The sequence below is a fragment of the Leucoraja erinacea genome, chromosome 38 (assembly GCF_028641065.1).
Source record: "Leucoraja erinacea ecotype New England chromosome 38, Leri_hhj_1, whole genome shotgun sequence".
NCBI classification, from domain to species: domain Eukaryota; kingdom Metazoa; phylum Chordata; class Chondrichthyes; order Rajiformes; family Rajidae; genus Leucoraja; species Leucoraja erinaceus.
The window spans coordinates 9,303,092-9,322,654 of record NC_073414.1 but is presented as its reverse complement, the minus strand read 5'-3'; the positions used below and the strand labels follow the sequence as shown (position 1 = coordinate 9,322,654).

At 46.0% G+C, this 19,563-nt stretch overlaps 1 protein-coding gene and 1 pseudogene across 1 annotated transcript in view; both read right to left on the bottom strand.

The window, feature by feature from the left end:
- The window catches only part of LOC129714266 (cation channel sperm-associated auxiliary subunit gamma-like), a 76,810-nt gene that overhangs the window by 26,098 nt on the left and 31,149 nt on the right, over nt 1–19,563 (bottom strand). The window contains exons 6-8 of the mRNA XM_055663815.1: nt 15,158–15,238; nt 8,444–8,500; nt 8,116–8,269 (exon numbers count right to left, since the gene is read on the bottom strand). Of these exons, the coding sequence (XP_055519790.1) occupies nt 8,116–8,269; nt 8,444–8,500; nt 15,158–15,238 (292 nt within the window). The remainder of the gene's footprint in view (nt 1–8,115; nt 8,270–8,443; nt 8,501–15,157; nt 15,239–19,563) is intronic.
- LOC129714299 (U2 spliceosomal RNA) lies at nt 1,362–1,466 on the bottom strand (annotated as a pseudogene).

The following is a 19,563-nucleotide window of genomic DNA, read 5'->3' as shown; positions in this document are numbered from 1 at the left end:
GGTTGTGTGGGAGGTTGAGGCTTCCGCATCTTCCAGGGTGGCCGCCCTGGCCATACCCTTAAACGGATCCTGCGGGTTATATTGATTTCTGACACTGCCACTGGTATGAGCCACATTTTTTATGGCCTTGCCTGTGGCTGGTATCATGCTCCAAAATAGGCCCTTGCGCTGGCCTTGATGAGCCCCAGTGTCTTGGCTTAGTCCACACACGGTTCTTTGTTTGCAAATGGTAGCGTTTTTGGGGTCCTAGTGCTGGCCGAATGGCCGCCTTCCACGTGTAGTTCAGGTCATATTGCATATTAGTAAACAGAGCTAGTGCGTCTTGATGGTCTTTGGTTACCTACATTTAGTCCAGGGTGCGGGTGTATGCTATGATGCCTTCCGTCAATCCCTTTAAGGTTCTCTGGATCTTGAGGTCCTGGTTCCTGATGTTCGTCCATATGCTGCCAAATGCATTGGTTTACGCTGGGCACCTGTAATGCCTCACCGTTGCCAGGTGGCAGATGTCTGGCCAGTGTTTGTAAATTTTTCTTGTTGGCGTTTGTGGCCAGACATATAGTAATACTATTGCCATCCTGGATCCAAGTCTACCCATGTTTGACTTGGCTAAAGTAATCAGCCACCATGTCCAGCAGAGTCCCTGCTGTGTTAGGATCATGGGACGCTGTATTACCAGGCTCTGGCCCATCAGGGTCCTGCCTACTCTTTTTTATAGAGTTAGAGATCTCTAGGGTCCCGCACGGGGTACCCATGTGGGGCTTAACTGCTGCCCACTTGTCTTTTCTTCTGCGGACCCCTCTTGCAGGTCAACCCAGAACTGACCCACAGTGCTCCCCTCTGATGGGGTAGAAGCATTGTGCAGCCCTCAAAGAGGTACTGCTGTGGGTTTATCACGTTGGAGCAAGGCTCCATACACCGCTTCTTCCCGCTCCAGCCCTCTCGGGCGCTGGTTGCCGGCGGTTTTATGCAAAGTCGGACCCTCTGAGTCCATTACCTTGCTTGATTTGTGTCCAGCCTTACCGCTCGGCCGCATGGATCTGGCCCGAGCGGGGGCCGACATCGGGCACAGCTGATCCCACTATGGTTGATCCAAGTGCCGCTGGCTGCTGCTGGCTGCCCGCTGTTCCACGGTCCTCCTTCTCCAGCTTTGTCCTTCCTTCCGTGGAGTGGATATGGCCGGTGTGGAGGACATCTGGCACAGCTGATTCCATCTAGCCCATTTTCTTTGACCCGGCTCCAACGCTCTCAGCGCTCCTGGCTGCTCTTTTATCTCAGACCGCTGGGACCGACCCCCGTACTGACGGTACTGGTCCCTCGCGGTCGTTGCAGCCGGTCAACCCCAATCCAATGCCCTCAGTTCTGGGCATTCCTGTTTATATGGTCCTTAGATAAGGGACGTATTAGATATTAAAACTGATAATAAACAGATACTATACTTGATCTTAGCCAAAAGGCCAGGAAGTGATCTCTGTAACTAAAAAACCCGCTGGGACCGACCCCGGTACTCACAGTACTGATCCCTCACGGTCGATTGCAGCCAGTCAAGTCCACTGCAATGTCCTTGGCCTCGGCGCTGGCCGGTAGCGCTGCTTGAAGCCAGACTCGCTTCCAAAGCGAGACTGGCATATTGGTCGAGAAAATGAATTTTTCTCCTGGTGCGGGAGCGAAGTCGGGCACAGGTGTTTTCCCTCTCTGGGAATCGATGTGCCGCTGCTGCTGCTCCTGCCGCTGCTGCTGCTCCTGCCGCTGCCGGCTGCCTGCACTGCGCGGTTCTCCCGCCGGCTTCCTGCAGCTGACATGGACCCGGTCCATGTCTGCACCTAAAGGGTAAGTGGAAGGAACGCAGAGTCTCTTACCTGCTGTTCCCGACTTTCAACTTTCTCCTCGAATTCACCGACGCTGATTATGCCTTCCTCTCCCGACCATCCGTGGTCGGCGCGGAGCGAAGTTGGGAGCAAAATTCGGGAGGAAAAAACAGGAGCAAAAGTCGGGCCCGGGGGGGGCAAGTCTGGCACAGTTATTCCGATACGGGAGTTCAGCCTGTTCCTGCTGTCTGTATCCCCCCCCCCCCTGCCTTTGCGGTGCTCCAGCGCGGTCCAGCGGGTCCAACGCGTAGTCAGTGATCTCGGGCACTGACCGCTTGCCGCTATTTTTAGACCTGCGGAACCCCCGTTAACGTGCCAGTTCCCCACCTTCCAGCCCCTCGGACCCATGAAATATTAAATCCACTAAATGACTAGTGGGGCTGTTTCCGAATTGTCGGGAAAAAACTCTGCTCCAGTGACCGTTGTCCTGGAGCTAAAGTCGGCTCCGTTCTTGTTTAAAAATAAATTAACGGGCCCCGGCCGCTGCTGGCTGCCTGCAGATCTGCAGACTCTCCCCAGCCAGCTTCATCAGCCTTCTTGATAAACAAGGGTAAGTAAAGAAACCAAAGTTCCCTTACCTGTTGCAGGTTCCCCTGCCGATTGGGAGGAACGTCCTTCCTCCAGCGATGACGAGTTCGAATGCGTGTAGCGATATGACACGCATGCGTGGAAGCGGGCTTCTTCACGAAGTCACTCACGTGACTCCGAAGTAAAATCAGGTAGCAGCATGGTACTTAGTACTAGATAGCAGATGGGGGAGGCCCAGGACAAAGCCAGAGATCAGGAGGAACAGTTTGCCTACAGTTTAACTTTAAGTTGTGCTTGAACCTTTTTTGGCTAAAGAAAATGAAATAGTGTAAAAGATTTTAAAATCACTGTCGAGCATGCTTGAAATTATATGGGAGAACTAAGAAAGTTAAAAGTTCTGGCAAAATTATATTTTCTGTAATAGACCACAATTCCGAGATCGTAAGTTTAAATAAGTGATTTCTTTTTTCCATGTCACATCACATTCACATTTATTTATATAGCACATTTAAAAAACAACTCTAGTTGACCAAAGTGCTTTACATTTGTTATAAGAATAGTATAAACAAACAAACTACATACATATATACATATAGCCCTCGTTCAGTGGACGTCAGCAAAGGCTGGGGGGTATCGATACGTTTTTAGTCTAGACTTAAAGGAGTTGATGGAGGAGGCAGTTCTGATGGGAAGGGGGATGCTGTTCCACAGTCTAGGAGCTGCAACCGCAAAGGCGCGGTCGCCCCTGAGCTTATGCCTAGACCGCGGGACATGTGTTCCAGGTCGTGAATCACAAGTTAGCAGACAGGCCCAAAAGACATGTAGGCCTTTATGCAAGAAGGAACTGCAGATAGACACAAAAAGCTGGAGTAACTCGGCAGGACAGGCAGCATCTATGGAGAGAAGGAATGGGTGACATTTCAGGTCAAAACCCTTCTTTAGACTGTTTTAACCTGAAGATAGACACAAAACAAGTCAGGCCCTACACAGTAAATAGTAGGCCTCTGGGGAGTGTTGTAGAGCAGAGGGACCTAGGAATACAGGTGCATGATTCCTTAAAGGTCGAGTCACAAGTAGATAGCCTTTTGGCACTTTGGCCTTCATCAGTCAGAGTATTGAGTATAGAAGTTGGAAGGTCATGTTGCAGAGATATTGTCAAGCTTGAAATGGTTCAGAAAAGATTTACGAGGATGTTGCCAGGACTAGAGGGTGTGAGCTATAGGGAGAGATTGAGAAGTCTGGGTCTCTATACCATGGAGCGCAGGAGGATGAGGGATGATGTTATAGAGATGTATAAAATCATGAGAGGAATAGATCAGGTAGATGCACAGAGTCTCTTGCCCAGAGTAGGTTAATCGAGGACCAGAGAACACAGGTTCAAGGTGTAGGGGAAAAGATTTAATAGGAATCCGAGGGTAACAGTTTCACACAAAGGGTGGTGGGTGTATGGAACAAGCTGCCGGAGGAGGTAGTTGAGGCTGGGGCTATCACAATGTTTAAGAAACAGCTAGACAGGTACATGGATAGGACAAGTTTGTAGCGATATGGACCAAGCTCAGGCAGGTGGGACTAGTGTAGCTGGGACACCGTTGGCCGGTGTGGGCAAGTTGGGGCGAAGGGCCTGATGATGTTCCCACACTGTATCACTCTATGACTCCATAAAATACTAGAGTAACTCAGTGGGACAGGCAGCATCTCTAGAGAAAAGGAATAGTTGGCATGTCGGGTTCAGACCCTTCTTCAGACCTTTATAGAGAAGGTGTTGGACTTTAAGAATAAAAATGTTTGTTACAGTTGAACATGGTGTTGGGGAGGCCATACCCAGAATAGTTTTGATCCCCTTAAAAAAAAGATACAGTGGTCTTGGAGATCAAGGTGACTCACGTGGCTAATTCAGAAGATTAGATGATTTTCCCATCAAGGAAGTTCAGACAGATTGGATGTCTATTCCTTGAAGTTTTGAAGAATAAAATCTACAAGGTCCTGAGGGAGCTTGACAGATAGAGGGAGAATCTCAAACATTGGGACTCATAGACAAAATACGGGGCCAGTCACTTAAAACTGAGATGTGCAGAATTTTTATCTCTGAATATGGTAAGTTGCTGAAATTCACAAATCCCTAAGGGTGCTGGAGAACGGATCATTAGGTTTATTTATGATGGAGTAATATTTGAGGGATTGGATTAAGCATTTGAAGTTTATGGAGTTGAGGCTAGCATAGATCAGAAATTATCATATTAAATGGTGCGATATCCTTGAAGGGCCTCTCCTGTGTTGTTGTCATCTTTATAGATTCCCTCTGTAACACAAATGTTTGTAGCACTGGCCAAATGAGTAAAATGCCCAGAAGGTTGAAGGTTAAGCATCTTAAGCAGCTATGATTAAGGCACAGGGGATCCAGAGCATGTTGGCAAAATGTATCCAAAATCTTCCGAGATAATGGTGGATGGTAGATGGTAGATGAGTTCCTGAAGGTCTGTAATAGGAGAGATGCTACAGGGATCAGTGCAAGGATGTTCGGCTATGTTAGGCCCCTGTCCCACTTAAAAAACCTGAACGGAAACCTCTGGAGACTTTGCGCCCCACCCAAGGTTTCCGTGCGGTTCCCGGAGGTTGCAGGTGGTTGCCGGAGGTTGCAGGTAGTGGAAGCAGGTAGGGAGACTGACAAAAACCTCCGGGAACCACACGGACACATTGGGTGGGGCGCAAAGTCTCCACTGGTTTCCGTTCAGATTTCCTAAGTGGGACAGGGGCATAATAGTCACGGTGGCACAGCGGTAGAGTTGCTGCCTTACAGCAAAATGCAGCGCCAGAGGCCCGGGTTCGATCCCAACTACGGGGTACGGAGTTTGTACGTTCTTCCCGTGATCTGCGTGGGTTTTGTCCGAGAAATTCGGTTTCCTCCCACACTCCAAAGACGTACAGGTTTGTAGGTTAATTGGCTTGATAAAAAAAAAAAAAATCGTCCAAGTTGGCGATATGCAGAGCACTGCCCTGCCGACTACAAAATTCAGAAGGTTCAGATCTATAATATCTATAAATTACTTGGATGATATGGTAGGTTGCTGGATGTATAAGTTTGCAGACGACACAAACATTGATGGTGTCGTAGAGCGCAAAGAACGTTAGATCAACTTTAGATATGGGGCGGTAAGGTGACACAGCGGTAGAGTTGCTGCCTTACAGCGCCTGAGACCTGGGTTCGATCCCGACTACGGGTGCTGCCTGCACGTAGTTTGTACGTTCTCCCCGTGACTGCATGGGTTTTTTCCGAGATCTTCGGTTTCCTCCTACACTCCAAACGTTTGTAGGTTAGCTGGCTTGGTATAAATGTAAATTATCCCTAGTGTGTGTACTTACTTACTTACCTACTGCCTATTATGCCTCCTGCAGCAATGAAGGTCCTCCACTCTCCGGGCTAGCTTCTGCACACTACCTCAGGTCAGGTCCATTGTTTTCACTTCCTCCTCTACAGTTCGACACCAGGTGGTTTTGGCTCTCCCTCTTTTCCTTTTCCCTTCCGATGTCCAGTGCAGGGCTATTCTTGGGATGCTGTCTGGTTCTCTTCTCAGTATATGGCCAATCCAGTTCCTATGCCTTCTCATGATGATGGTGCCCATGCTCTCTTCATCCTAGCACCTGTCGATAGCCTTGGAAGTCCATCACGCCCAGTAGTGTTGGTTCCTTCAGTTGCTGTTTCCGTAACATATTTGTTTTACGAGACAGGGTTGTTAGCCCCATGCTCAACCCCCAACCTGGAGGACCAGTGGGTCGCTCTTCGTCTCGCCTCTACCCTTCGACCTGTCCAACATGGGAGACCCTAACAGGAGAGGAACCTCGATAAGGTTGCGATCCAACGGGGAGCTAGTGTGTGTATGGTAGTTTTAATCTACATGGTGACTTTCCACAAAGATAGTTGTGGTTCTCTGGAATGAGCTGCCAGAGAAGGTCCAGCTTAGTTCAGGAGGTAGTAAAGGCAGATATAATTACAATGTTTCAAAAGATTTTGGACAGATACTTACCTAGGTAAGCTGCTGAGGAATGTAGGCTCAATGGCATGCAGGTGGAATCAGTGCAGACAGACATCATGGTTTGCATGGACAGAAGGCTTGTCCTTTTTGCAATTTGCTATTGAGGGAGTGTAGTGTAGGTTCACCAGGTTAATTCCCGAGATGGCGGGACTGACATATGACGAAAGAATGGATCAGCTGGGCTTATATTCACTGGAATTTAGAAGGATGAGAGGATATCTTATAGAAACCTGTAACATTCTTAAGAGATTGGAAAGGCTAGATGCAGGAAAATGTTCTCGATGTTGGGGGGAGTCCAGAACCAGGGGTCACAGTTTAAGAATAAGGGGTAAGCCATTTAATCTTGGAATCTTGGAAACTTTATTGTCATTCAGACCTTTCGGTCTGAACGAAATGTTGTTGCCTTGCAGTCATACATATAATAAAATAACAAAACACACAATAAACACAAATTTAACATCCACCACAGTGAGTTCACCAGACACCTCCTCACTGTGATGGAAGGCAAAAGTCTTAAGTCTTTATCTCTTCCTTCCTTGTTCTCCCTCTGCGCTGAGGCGATCCAGGCCTCCGATGTTGTGACCCCCACCGGGTGATGGTAAGTAAGTCTCGCGGCTCAGCCGTGCTCCGCGAACGGGCCCGGTTCAAACTCTCCGGCGCGGGGCAATCTCATTTAGGACTGAGATGAGAAAAAAATGTATCACCCAGAGATCTGTGAATCTGTGGAATTCTCTGCCACAGAAGGAAGTGGAGGCCAATCCACTGGATGTTTTCATGAGAGTTAGATTTAGCCCTTAGGGCTAACGGAATCAAGGGATATGGGGAGAAAGCAGGAACGGGGTACTGATTCTGGATGATGAGCCACGATCATATTGAATGGCGGTGCTGGCTCGAAGGGCTAAAATGCCGACTCCTGCACCTACTTTCTATGTTTCTATGTTTCTTTTTTTTTTAATTTTATTTTTATTAGAAGTACGGTAAATTACAATACTACACAACACATATATCTTAATACATTTTTTGTACCGCTTCATTTTTTTTTTTTTTGAGCTTTAAGAAAAAGATAGAAGTAAAGAAAGTAAAGAAAGTGCGCAAGAGTCGTGAAGTGCAAGAGTGTTGGGAAAAGATAACCCCTTAGAAAAGAAGTTAGAGAAGGAAGTAAAGTGAGAAAGTAGACCCTAGAAAAGAAAGAAAAAGAAAATAGGAACAATCGCTCTATTATAACATTAAACTCCGCAGAAAGGGGACTACCAACCAAGTCTGTTTTTGTTGTTTTACCTCCCGTTACCAGGTCCTGATACCATTTATTTATTTATTAAATTATTATTGCACCTCATACTTGTAATAGGTCCAGAAACATAGACCACATCTTTTGGAATTGGTCTGCTTTACCTGCTAAGAGGAATCTCATCTCTTCCAGATGTAATGTTTCAAACATATTTGATATCCACATTTTTAGTTTCATGAGAGTTAGATTTAGCCCTTAGGGCTAACGGAATCAAGGGATATGGGGAGAAAGCAGGAACGGGGTACTGATTCTGGATGATGAGCCACGATCATATTGAATGGCGGTGCTGGCTCGAAGGGCTAAAATGCCGACTCCTGCACCTACTTTCTATGTTTCTATGTTTCTATGCTGTACGACTCCAAGGTTCTACGATTACAATTTGTAAGGAGCGTAATGCACTTACAGTGTTGGTAATAGAAGCATGGAATTTCGTCTGGCTCGACACAGTCAAAGTACACGTTATTTTTACTGATACTGTAGTTAAGAGTGTAGGCAATGTCAAAAGCTAGTCTGTTTCCTGGTGGGCAACCAACATAGATTTTTAACTGTATGCTACCCTGTGAAGTAGAGAAAAATCTCCTGTTATTTCTTTCTGCATTCACAATATAAACTGGAAGTGAACAGTAAAAGTGATGAACGGAGGCTTACAAATCAACACAAGCATTGCTATGAGCCGAGCTACGTGACATTTTCATTGTAAGAGCATTAAGTAAGAGTTTTTATTTTGTTACCTGCATCGTAACCTGATTCCCAAACTCCGAAAAGCAGGCAAGGTCAGAATTGACTACCTGAAAAAAGAGAGTTCAGTTGTAATTAAATCAACGTTCTTGCTGAGTGTCACGAGCAACTCACTACCCTCACCAACTAACTCCTCTTGTAATTAAGGTGCAGGAGGTGTGATATATAAAGACATAGAAACATCGAAAATAGCTGCAGGAGGAGGCCATTCGCCCCTTCGAGCCAGCGCCGCCATTCAATGTGATCATGGCTGATCGTCCCCAATCAATAACCCATGCCTGCCTTCTCCCCATATCCCTTGATTCCACTAACCCCTAGAGCTCTATCTAACTCTCTCTTAAATCCATCCAGTGATTTGGCCTCCACTGCCCTCTGTGGCAGGGAATTCCACAAATTCACAACTCTCTGGGTGAAAAAGTTTTTTCTCGTCTCAGCCTTAAATGGCCTCCCTTTTATTCTAAGACTGTGGCCCCTAGTTCTGGACTCGGCCAACATTGGGAACATTTTTCCTCCATCTAGCTTGTCCAATCATTGCTTTGCACCGTTCAGTGTTCAATGACTAATACAACAGTTGTTTTATGCACTTCCTGCTCTTCTACAAAGGCTGAGCTCCTAAATTCATCTTGAAATTCATGGAGTTTCTTGCCATTTTACCTAGTATAAACGACAGATATATATAGTATGATATAATGCTGGCAAAGCGTTAGAGTTGCTGCCTTAAACCCCTGTCCCACTTTTTAGGAAAGGTGGGAGAGAGAAAACAGGGAATTATAGACCAGTTAGCCTGACATCGGTGGTGGGGAAAATGCTGGAGTCAATTATAAAAGATGAAATAGCAGCACATTTGGATGGCAGTAACAGGATCGGTCTGAGTCAGCATGGATTTACGAAGGGGAAATCATGCTTGACTAATCTTCTGGAATTTTTTGAGGATGTAACTAGGAAAATGGACAAGGGAGAGCCAGTGGATGTGGTGTACCTGGACTTTCAGAAAGCATTTGATAAGGTCCCACATAGGAGATTAGTGGGCAAAATTAGAGCACATGGTATTGGGGGTAGGGTACTGACATGGATAGAAAACTGGTTGGCAGACAGGAAACAAAGAATAGGGATTAACGGATCCCTTTCAGAATGGCAGGCAGTGACTAGTGGGGTACCACAAGACTCGGTGCTGGGACCACAGCTATTTACAATATACATCAATGATTTAGATGAAGGGATTCAAAGTAACATTAGCAAAGATGACACAAAGCTGGGTTGCAGTGTGAACTGTGAGGGGGATGCTATGAGAATGCAGGGTGACTTGGACAGGTTGGCGGAGTGGGCAGATGCATGGCTGATGAAGTTTAATGTGGATAAATGTGAGGTTATCCACTTTGGTATCAAAAACAGAAAGGCAGATTACTATCTAAATGGCATCAAGTTGGGAAAAGGGGAAGTACAACGGGATCTGGGGGTCCTTGTTCATCAGTCTATGAAAGTAAGCATGCAGGTACAGCAGGCAGTGAAGAAAGCGAATGGCATGTTGGCCTTTATAACAAGATTAGTCGAGTATAGGAGCAAAGAGCACCTTCTGCAGTTGTACAGAGCCCTAGTGAGACCACACCTGGAGTATTATGTGCAGTTTTGGTCCCCTAATATGAGGAAGGACATTTTTGCAATTTGGGGAGTGCAGTGCAGATTTACAAGTTTAATTCCCGGGATGGCGGGACTGTCATATGCTGAGAGAATGGAGCAGCTGGGCTTGTACACTCTGGAATTTAGAAGGATGAGAGGAGATCTTATTGAAACATATAAGATTGTCAAGTGTTTGGACACGCTAGAGGCAGGAAACATGTTCCCGATGTTGGGGGAGTCCAGAACCAGAGCCCACAGTTTAAGAATAAGGGGTAAGTCATTTAGAACGGAGACGAGGAAACACTTTATCTCACAGAGAGTTGTGTGTCTGTGGAATTCTCTGCCTCAGAGGGCGGTGGAGGCCGGTTCTCTGGATGCTTTCAAGAGAGAGTTAGATAGGGCTCTTAAAAATAGATATGGGGATATGGGGAGAAGGTAGGAATGTGGTACTGATTGGGGATGATCAGCCATGATCACGTTGAATGGCGGTGCTGGCTCGAAGGGCAGAATGGCCTACTCCTGCACCTATTGTCTATTGTCTATTAATCAAAAAGCATCCTTCTCCTACCATGGCATTCCACAATCACTTTCTTTCCAGCTTCTCCCTGCCCGTATATGCCTGTCCAAAACCCTTGATGTATCCAGCCCAACTCATCAATGGCCCATCCTTATATTTACACCCTTATTCCCACACCTAGCATCCCCTTACATCTGTCTCTGTCTCAGCCCTTATCATAGAAACATAGAAAATAAGTGCAGGAGTAGGCTATTCAGCCCTGCAAGCCAGCTGAATATGATCATGGTATCCCCTTCCTGCTTTCTCCCCATATCCCTTGATTCCATTAGCCCTAAGAGCTGTATCTAACTCTCTCTTGAATACAGTGCGTCACTGCTAGAAGACGAAGCCCTAGTTGACTTGGAAATCTATTCAATAGAATAAACAAGGTGGTCTTAGCAGGGTGGTCTTAGCAGGAGGTAAAAAAAGGTCTTTGCAATCATTTTGCGATCATTTTAAAGTGGCTGAAGGAAGACCATGACTAAAGGCAAATATTTACTTATTGACCAGCTATATCTGAGATTGCAAGGCCTGCTGATTTGCTTTTTGAGGATGCTGTGACAATTTCAAATTTGCTTAGCTTTCCACCTCTGATATTTAACTATCAATAAGATTCTTGCTCTCAGCCCAGCCAACCATTATGTCTTACTGAGCAAAGGGATCTAGCAGGTAAATAGTTCCCTCATGCTGGTGTCACTGGTAGATAGGCTGTTAAAGAAGTACACTGGCCATTGAGTATTGATAGACACAAAATGCTGGAGTAACTCAGCGGGACAGGCAGCATCTCCGGAGAGAAGGAATGGGTGACGTTTTGGGTCAAGAAATGTCTCGACCCAAAATGTCACCCATTCCTTCTCTCCAGAGATGCTGCCTGCCCCGCTGAGTTACTCCAGCATTTTGTGTCTATCTTCGGTGTAAACCACCATCTGCAGTTAACCATATAACCATATAACAATTACAGCACGGAAACAGGCCATCTCGACCCTTCTAGTCCGTGCCGAACACATATTCTCCCCTAGTCACATACACCTGCGCTCAGACTATAACCTTCCATTCCCTTCCCGTCCATATAACTGTCCAATTTATTTTTAAATGATAAAAACGAAAAAAACAAAGTTCCTTCCTACATATTGAGTATAAATGTTGGAATGTTATATTTATGTATTTATTTATTTAATTCTTTATTTCGAACAGAATAAGAGTTTGAATCAGCATACAAAACACAAAACCCGAATCTTTATAAAGTGTCATAAACAATATATATAAATAAATCAAATCGTATGTGTCCGAGAAGCAGGAAGAAGTCAAAGCTAATTAAATCCCACCCCTTATTCAACTGCTTATAATTATCTTATACAAATTTAGCAGCTTTATCTACACCATATGTACACCAGCAGCTATATGTACACCAAATTATTTACATTTATACACTAATCAAATATTTACAAAGCCATACAAAAAAGAGAGAAAAAGAAAAAAGAAAATAAAAAACCCTCATATATTATACAGTATCACTTAGTCATGTATACAAATATACACATATATTACAGATCAACACAACATTGTTAAGGCCACATTTGGAATACTGTGTTCAGTTTTGGTCGACCAGCTACAGGAAGGAAGTCAATAAACTGGAAAGAGTGAAGAGAAGGAAAACGAGGATGTTACCAGGAATTGAGGGCCTGAAATTTTCTATTCCGCTGCTAATGAAATTAGGAATCTTATACTCCTTCTTAAATGCCCTAAGTAGGTAAGTAAGTAAGTTTATTGGCCAAGTATTCACATACAAGGAATTTGCCTTGATGCTCCGCCCACAAGTAACAACATGACATACAGTGACAGTTACGAATGACTCAGAAAACACTAAATATTAATAATAATAAAACATTAATGATAAAACACCATTGATCAAGCATGTGAACCAACAAAATACCAGATTAAAGGGAGGCTACAGATTGTTGGCTGTTGAGTAGAGCTACTACTCGTGGATAAAAACTGTTTTTATGTCTGGCTGTGGCAGCTTTGACAATCCGGAGTTGCCTTCCAGAGGGAAGTGATTCAAAGAGTTTGTGGCCAGGGTGAGAGGGGTCAGAGATGATCTTACCTGCTCGCTTCCTGGCCCTTGCAGTGTACAGTTCATCAATGGAGGGAAGGTTGCAGCCAATAACCTTCTCTGCTGATCGGACGATTCGCTGCAGCCTCCAGGTGTCGTGCTTGGTGGCCGAGCCAAACCACACCATGATGGAGAAGGTGAGGCCAGACTCTACGGTGGCCGTGTAGAATTGGACCATCATTGCCTGTGGCAGATTGTGTTTCCTCAGCTGCCGCAGGAAGTACATCCTCTGTTGTGCCTAAGTGCTTATATTACCACCTTCATAGGTCTATGCACATACACAAAGGTCATTCTGTTCCTCAACAATTCCTAAGGCCCATTCTATTGAGTGTGTATGTATCAATCCTTATGAGTCCTCCAAAAATCCATCACCTCACGTTTCTCAGGATTAAAGTCCACCTGCCATTGCTCTGACTAATTTATCAATATTCTCCAGCTGAACGTATTAAAGTTCAAACACCTGTCAGCAAGGCTCCATAATCTGCATAGGTCAACAGCTCAATGCCTAGGTTCGATAAAAGAAGACCTTTGCGAACTGCACATTACAGTTCAGTTCAGTTCAGTTCCATATTCAGTTTAGTTTATTGTCACGTGTACCGAGGTACAGTGAAATGCTTTTGTTACGTGCTAACCAGTCAGCAGAAATACAATACATAATAATAATAATAATAATAATAATAATAATAATAATAATATCGTTTATTGACATTGCACATAGGTGCAATGAGATTTGGTATGCAGCTTCCATCCAATGTCATAACTTAAACAACTAAAATTTAGATACCCAGAGAAACGTAGAAACATAGAAACATAGAAAATAGGTGCAGGAGGAGGCCATTCGGCCCTTCACCGCCATTCGATATAATCATGGCTGATCATCCAACTCAGTATCCCATCCATGCCTTCTCTCCATACCGCCTGATCCCTTTAGCCACAAGGGCCACATCTAACTCCCTCTTAAATATAGCCAATGAACTGGCCTCAACTACCTTCTGTGGCAGAGAATTCCACAGATTCACCACTCTCTGTGTAAAACATGAATTATACAAAAAAGTAAAACGGTAAAACAGTAAAAAGTGCAAATCGGTCTGTGCCGGGTCGATGTGGGACGTGACCATCCGAGGGAGACAGTTCATGGGGGTGGGGGCGCTCAGCCGGGCCGGTTCAGAGCAGCGATAGCTCTGGGGATGATTACAATCGATCCATTTACAGTGTATTTACAAGAATTAATTAATTAATTTAGAACTTAATCCATTCACAAGAATTAGTTCTTCCTGCTATATAAAATGATCATCCACCTATTTTAAATTGCCTTGTGGCTTTACCTCTCCATCTCTCCACAGCTTTGGATCAGAACCTATGTCTTTTCCACCAATTGCCCCAGCAGATAGCAGACAACTGTCTAGTCTGGCTGCTCAAAAATTCCCTCAATGAATTTCTTGGCCCCTTTAGATCCCTTTTCTTTCGTAAACAACTTTTGTGAAATCCATATAACCATATAACCATATAACAATTACAGCACGGAAACAGGCCATCTCGGCCCTACAAGTCCATGCCGAACAATTTTTTTTTCCCTTAGTCCCACCTGCCTGCACTCATACCATAACCCTCCATTCCCTTCTCATCCATATGCCTATCCAATTTATTTTTAAATGATACCAATGAACCTGCCTCCACCACTTCCACTGGGAGCTCATTCCACACCGCTACCACTCTCTGCGTAAAGAAGTTCCCCCTCATATTACCCCTAAACTTCTGTCCCTTAATTCTGAAGTCATGTCCTCTTGTTTGAATCTTCCCTATTCTCAAAGGGAAAAGCTTGTCCACATCAACTCTGTCTATCCCTCTCATCATTTTAAAGACCTCTATCAGGTCCCCCCTTAACCTTCTGCGCTCCAGAGAATAAAGACCTAACTTATTCAACCTATCTCTGTAACTTAGTTGTTGAAACCCAGGCAACATTCTAGTAAATCTCCTCTGTACTCTCTCTCTATCTATATCTATATCTGTATGGGGCAGAGCAGTGGTGCAACGGTAGAGTTGCTGCCTTACAGTGCCAGAGACCTGGGTTTGATCCTGACTACGGGTGCTGTCTGTACGGGGTTTGTACGTTCTCCCTGTGACCACGTGGGTTTTCTCCGGGTGCACCGGTTTCCTCCCACATTGCAAAAATGTACAGATTTGTAGGTTAATTGGCTTCAATAAGTTGTAAAATTGTAAAAAGTGTCCCTAGTGTGTGAAGGTTAGTGTACCAGATTGCTGGTCTGCTCGGACTCGGTGGCAGAAGGGCCTGCATCTGCTCTGTATCTCCGAATGCTAAAAGTCTAAAAGTTATCAAATATTAGGTCACCTCATCTGTTATTTGCATATTTTTCAATAGTTATCTTGGGTTGATTGCATTACGATTCAGATTTGTCTTACCTTTATTGAAACTGAAACCAATATCAGGTCTTCTCCTGATAAACTTTGTCCTTCATAAAAGCTTCGATCCAATATGAAGGCCTGAGGAAAAAAAGGATGAAGTAATATAGTACAGAAAACAAATGGAAATATTTCACGCAAAAAAAAAGTGACTGTTTTTCTAATTGGGTACCAGTGGAAGCAAAACTTTGAGGACCTAACAGCAGTCATCATCTGCTTAATTGTAACATGGTAGAGAAACAAAAGAGTCTGTTGAGTGTGACTGTCTGTTTGGTTTATTGCCGACTGTGTGAAGGTTGCACAAGTATATCAATGGTCTAATGGCCAAATTTACCTGGACAGATAGTTTACAACAGGTTATTAACTGCTACCTATTTCTTGATAGCTGTTGTATGAAAAACACTCTACCGCCTTGGAAACAGCAAATGAGCCTGTTTGCAGCAACCAGAATTCAATTCCATAAAGGGCCTGTCCCACCAGCATGCGATTGCATGCGTCTAGCGCGACCAAACGTGCTGGCTTGAGGCGTACAGCCTCGCGGGGCCGGTCCCACTTCCAACGGTGGAGCCGTCTGGAGTTGTGCGGGGCTGGTCGCGACATCATACTCACCAATCAGCTGGGCAGGAGGCGGGCTGACTGAATTTGGCGTCTGGCGGTTACGTCATCACGCAACGGCACGCCGGGCGGTGATGTCATCGCGCAACGCCGCGCGCTAGGCATACGCCATCAAGACGCTGCGTACGGCGTCTCGACGCTGCGTACGACGTCGAGGCGGTGCGTACGGCCTCAATGTGGCTGCGGGCCGACAGGCCGTTGCCGTACGGAATTTTTGGACAGTGTCAGTTTTTCGGAGCCCCGCGCGATGTCGGGACCAGCCCCATACAACTCCATACGGCTCCGGAGATTGAAGTGGGACCGGCCCCGCGAGGCCGTACGGCACAAGCGACCACGGTAGGTCGCGCTCACCGCATGCAGTCGCATGCTGGTGGGACAGGCCCTTAAGTCTTGAAATAACTTTGCAGTGCAAGGTGCTGCACTCAAACCAAACACTCCAATGGACATAGAATGATTAAATTATTCACAAAGGATAGTTTACAAAAGGCGTCACACAGGCACTGCACAGTGAAATTCTCACACATGCACAGTCGGCGTTTTCGGCCCCGTTTACAAACAGAAAAAGTCCAAAATCCACAATCACTAGATGATGGGTGTACTGGAGGCCTCGACCAGCTTGCGAACCAATGACTCAAATATATTACTTGGGACAAATTTCAAATTTCAAATTGAACATAGCCCAACCAATAGCCCATAGCCCAACCAAAGATTGTTAAGTGCTTGGACACGCTAGAGGCAGGAAACATGTTCCCGATGTTGGGGGAGTCCAGAACCAGGGGCCACAGTTTAAGAATAGTAAGCCATTTAGAACGGAGACGAGGAAACACTTTTTCTCACAGAGAGTGGTGAGTCTGTGGAATTCTCTGCCTCAGAGGGCGGTGGAGGCAGGTTCTCTGGATGCTTTCAAGAGAGAGCTAGATAGGGCTCTTAAAAATAGCGGAGTCAGGGGATATGGGGAGAAGGCAGGAACGGAGTACTGATTGGGGATGATCAGCCATGATCACATTGAATGGCTCGAAGGGCCAAATGGCCTACTCCTGCTATTGTCTATTGTCTATTGGCAATAAACTTCAGCATAAATTTTCAGATTCTCTATTTGTTTTCCACTTGTTTATGATTTAGAGAGAAACCATTTATTATGTGATTCTGGATCTAAAGTAATTTTTCCTTATTAAAAAAGCCAAATATAGTTTGAAGCATACTACATCATAACAAAAGCACATTCATCCAAATCAATTCACAAATCTGATTACTGGTGGAAGCTTTTGCAATGACTTGCCACTTGCTACTGCCTACAACACCCACCTCTTCCACCCTACCTTTTTTTAAGAGAGGATGTATAAAATGATGTATAAAATGAGAGGGATAGATCGGGTAGATGCACAGAGTCTCTTGCACTGAGTTGGGGAATTCAGGACCAGAGGACATAGATTTAAGGTGAAGGGGAAAAGATTTAATAGGAATTTGAGGGGTAATATTTTCACACAAAGGGTGGTGGGTGTGTGGAGCATGCTGCCAGAGGAGGTAGTTGAGGCTGGGACTATCCCAACATTCAAGAAACAGTTAGACAGGAACATGGATAGGGCAGGTTTGGAAGGGTCAAACGCAGGCAGGTGGGACTAGTGTAGCTGGGCATGTTGGCCGATGTGTGGGCAAGTTGGGCCAAAGGGCCTGTTTCCACAATGAACCACGCTAAGTAATGAAATTATAGGCCAGGGAGCCCCACAGCAGTAGTTGGGAAGCTATTGGAGAGGAATCTTTTGGATAGGCAGACAGTCAATGTTCAAATCCTTTCTTCATTCTCCTCTTCGGCTCTTAGACAGTGGTGCCGCGCCTATCGCCTGGCACCAGGCCTGGCTTACCCGCCGCGGAACGAGCCATCCCGACCCCAAGCGTAAAGCAGCCGACCCCTGCCCTGCTCATCCCCGAGAGCCGGAGAGGAGAGTGAAGGGATTCAATATTGTGGCGGCGGATGCAAGGGGAAAGGGCCGGTAAGCGGGCCAGTTGCGGAGGCCGCACGGTGCAACTCGACGGTGGAGTGGGCCACTGTAGGCCCCGCGGCAGCCTGGAGCTCCACTGGACCAGGCGCCCCAACAAGAGGATGGACCACACGCGATCTGCAGCTGCACGGACCAGTGGTGCAGTTGTGGAGGACACTAACAGCTACACTTGGCCAGGTCGACCCTGCAATGCCACCAGAACAACGGGCCTTTATGGCCAAGTTACAAACCCAACACCAATAATGTCATGGACTCCAAAATGGTGGGTGTCAAAGGGAGCTGTCAAAGGAGGTAGTTGAAGCGGGTACTATAACAGCATTTAAAAGACATGTGGACAGGTATATGGATAGAAAGATTTAGAGGGATATGGGCCAAACACGGACAGGTGGGACTGGTGTAGATGGGGCATCTTTGTTGGAGGTGTATGGAGTTGTGCGAGGCTGGTCCCGGCTCCAAAAATCTTACACTGTCCGAAAACCCCGCGTGCCAACGGCCTGCCGGCCCGCAGGCGCTTTGAGGGCGTACGCAGCGTCTTGACGTTGTATGCAACGTCTTGACGGCGTACGCCTAGCGCGTGGCGTTGCACGATGACGTCACCGCCCGGCGTGCCGTTGCGTGATGACGTCACCGCGACTGTTACATACAGTGACAGTTACGCCTCCTCAAGTCAAGTCAAGTCAAGTCAAGTTTATTTGTCACATACACATACGAGATGTGATACACATACGAGATCCTACCCAGCTGATTGGTGAGTATGATGTCGGGACCAGCCCCGCACAACTCCATACGCCTCCGCCGTTCGAATTGGAACCGGCCCCGCGAGGCCGTATGCCTCAAGCGACCACGATTGGTCGCGCTAGACGCATGTAATTGCATACTGGTGGGACAGGCCCTTAACTTACTTAAAGGCAGGTCGAGGCGTTGAGTTAAACTCAGCAGCATGTTTGGCATGGACATTGTGGGCCGAATATCTTGTTCCTGTGCTGTTCTATGTTCACTCTCCAAACCTCTTACATTACATGGAGCCTGCTCCACCATTCACTGTACAATGATGCAAATTGCTTGTGTCTGTGTAAAACTGTCAAATTATTTTCCACTTCTACATTCAAATTTGAATGAAAAGCATAAAAGACCTTCTGGATCACTCTTGGTTTTTTGCATCACATAGAGTGACACAGTGTGGAAACAGGTCCTTCGGCCAAACTTGCCCACACCGGCCAACATGTCCCAGCTACACTAGTCCCACCTGCCCCAAACCTGTCCTATCCATGTCCTGTACGGTACAGGACATGGATAGGCCAGGTTTGGAGGAATATGGAGACGGAAACCACTGTCGAAACATGGGGGGGACCGAGGGTCAGGGGGAACACAATTTCTTGGTGGCCGCGCGCACATGCGCACACTCACACACACACTCGAGGCATCGGAAACTTCAGACGTGCGCCCTGAATCAGGGCACACAGCTAATTAGCTTGGGATTCTTCCAGTTTTAAGCCCCGTGACGTGGATGCTTCTACTACAGGGTCGTTACCATTAGAATGAGTCAATTACTGCAGATTTGTACCACAGATTTAAAGCTTGTAACGTGAGGGGGACCGTCTCCCACCTCTGAAAACATGGAGGGGACATGTCCCCCCCTGGCCCCCCCCCGGGTTTTCCGCCAATGCCTGTACCTGTTAAATGGTGGGATAGTCCCTGCCTCAACTACCTCCTCTGGCACCTTGTTCCATATACCCACCATGTGAAAAAATTACATTATCATAATCCAATAATGATTCCATAAGTTTCTTT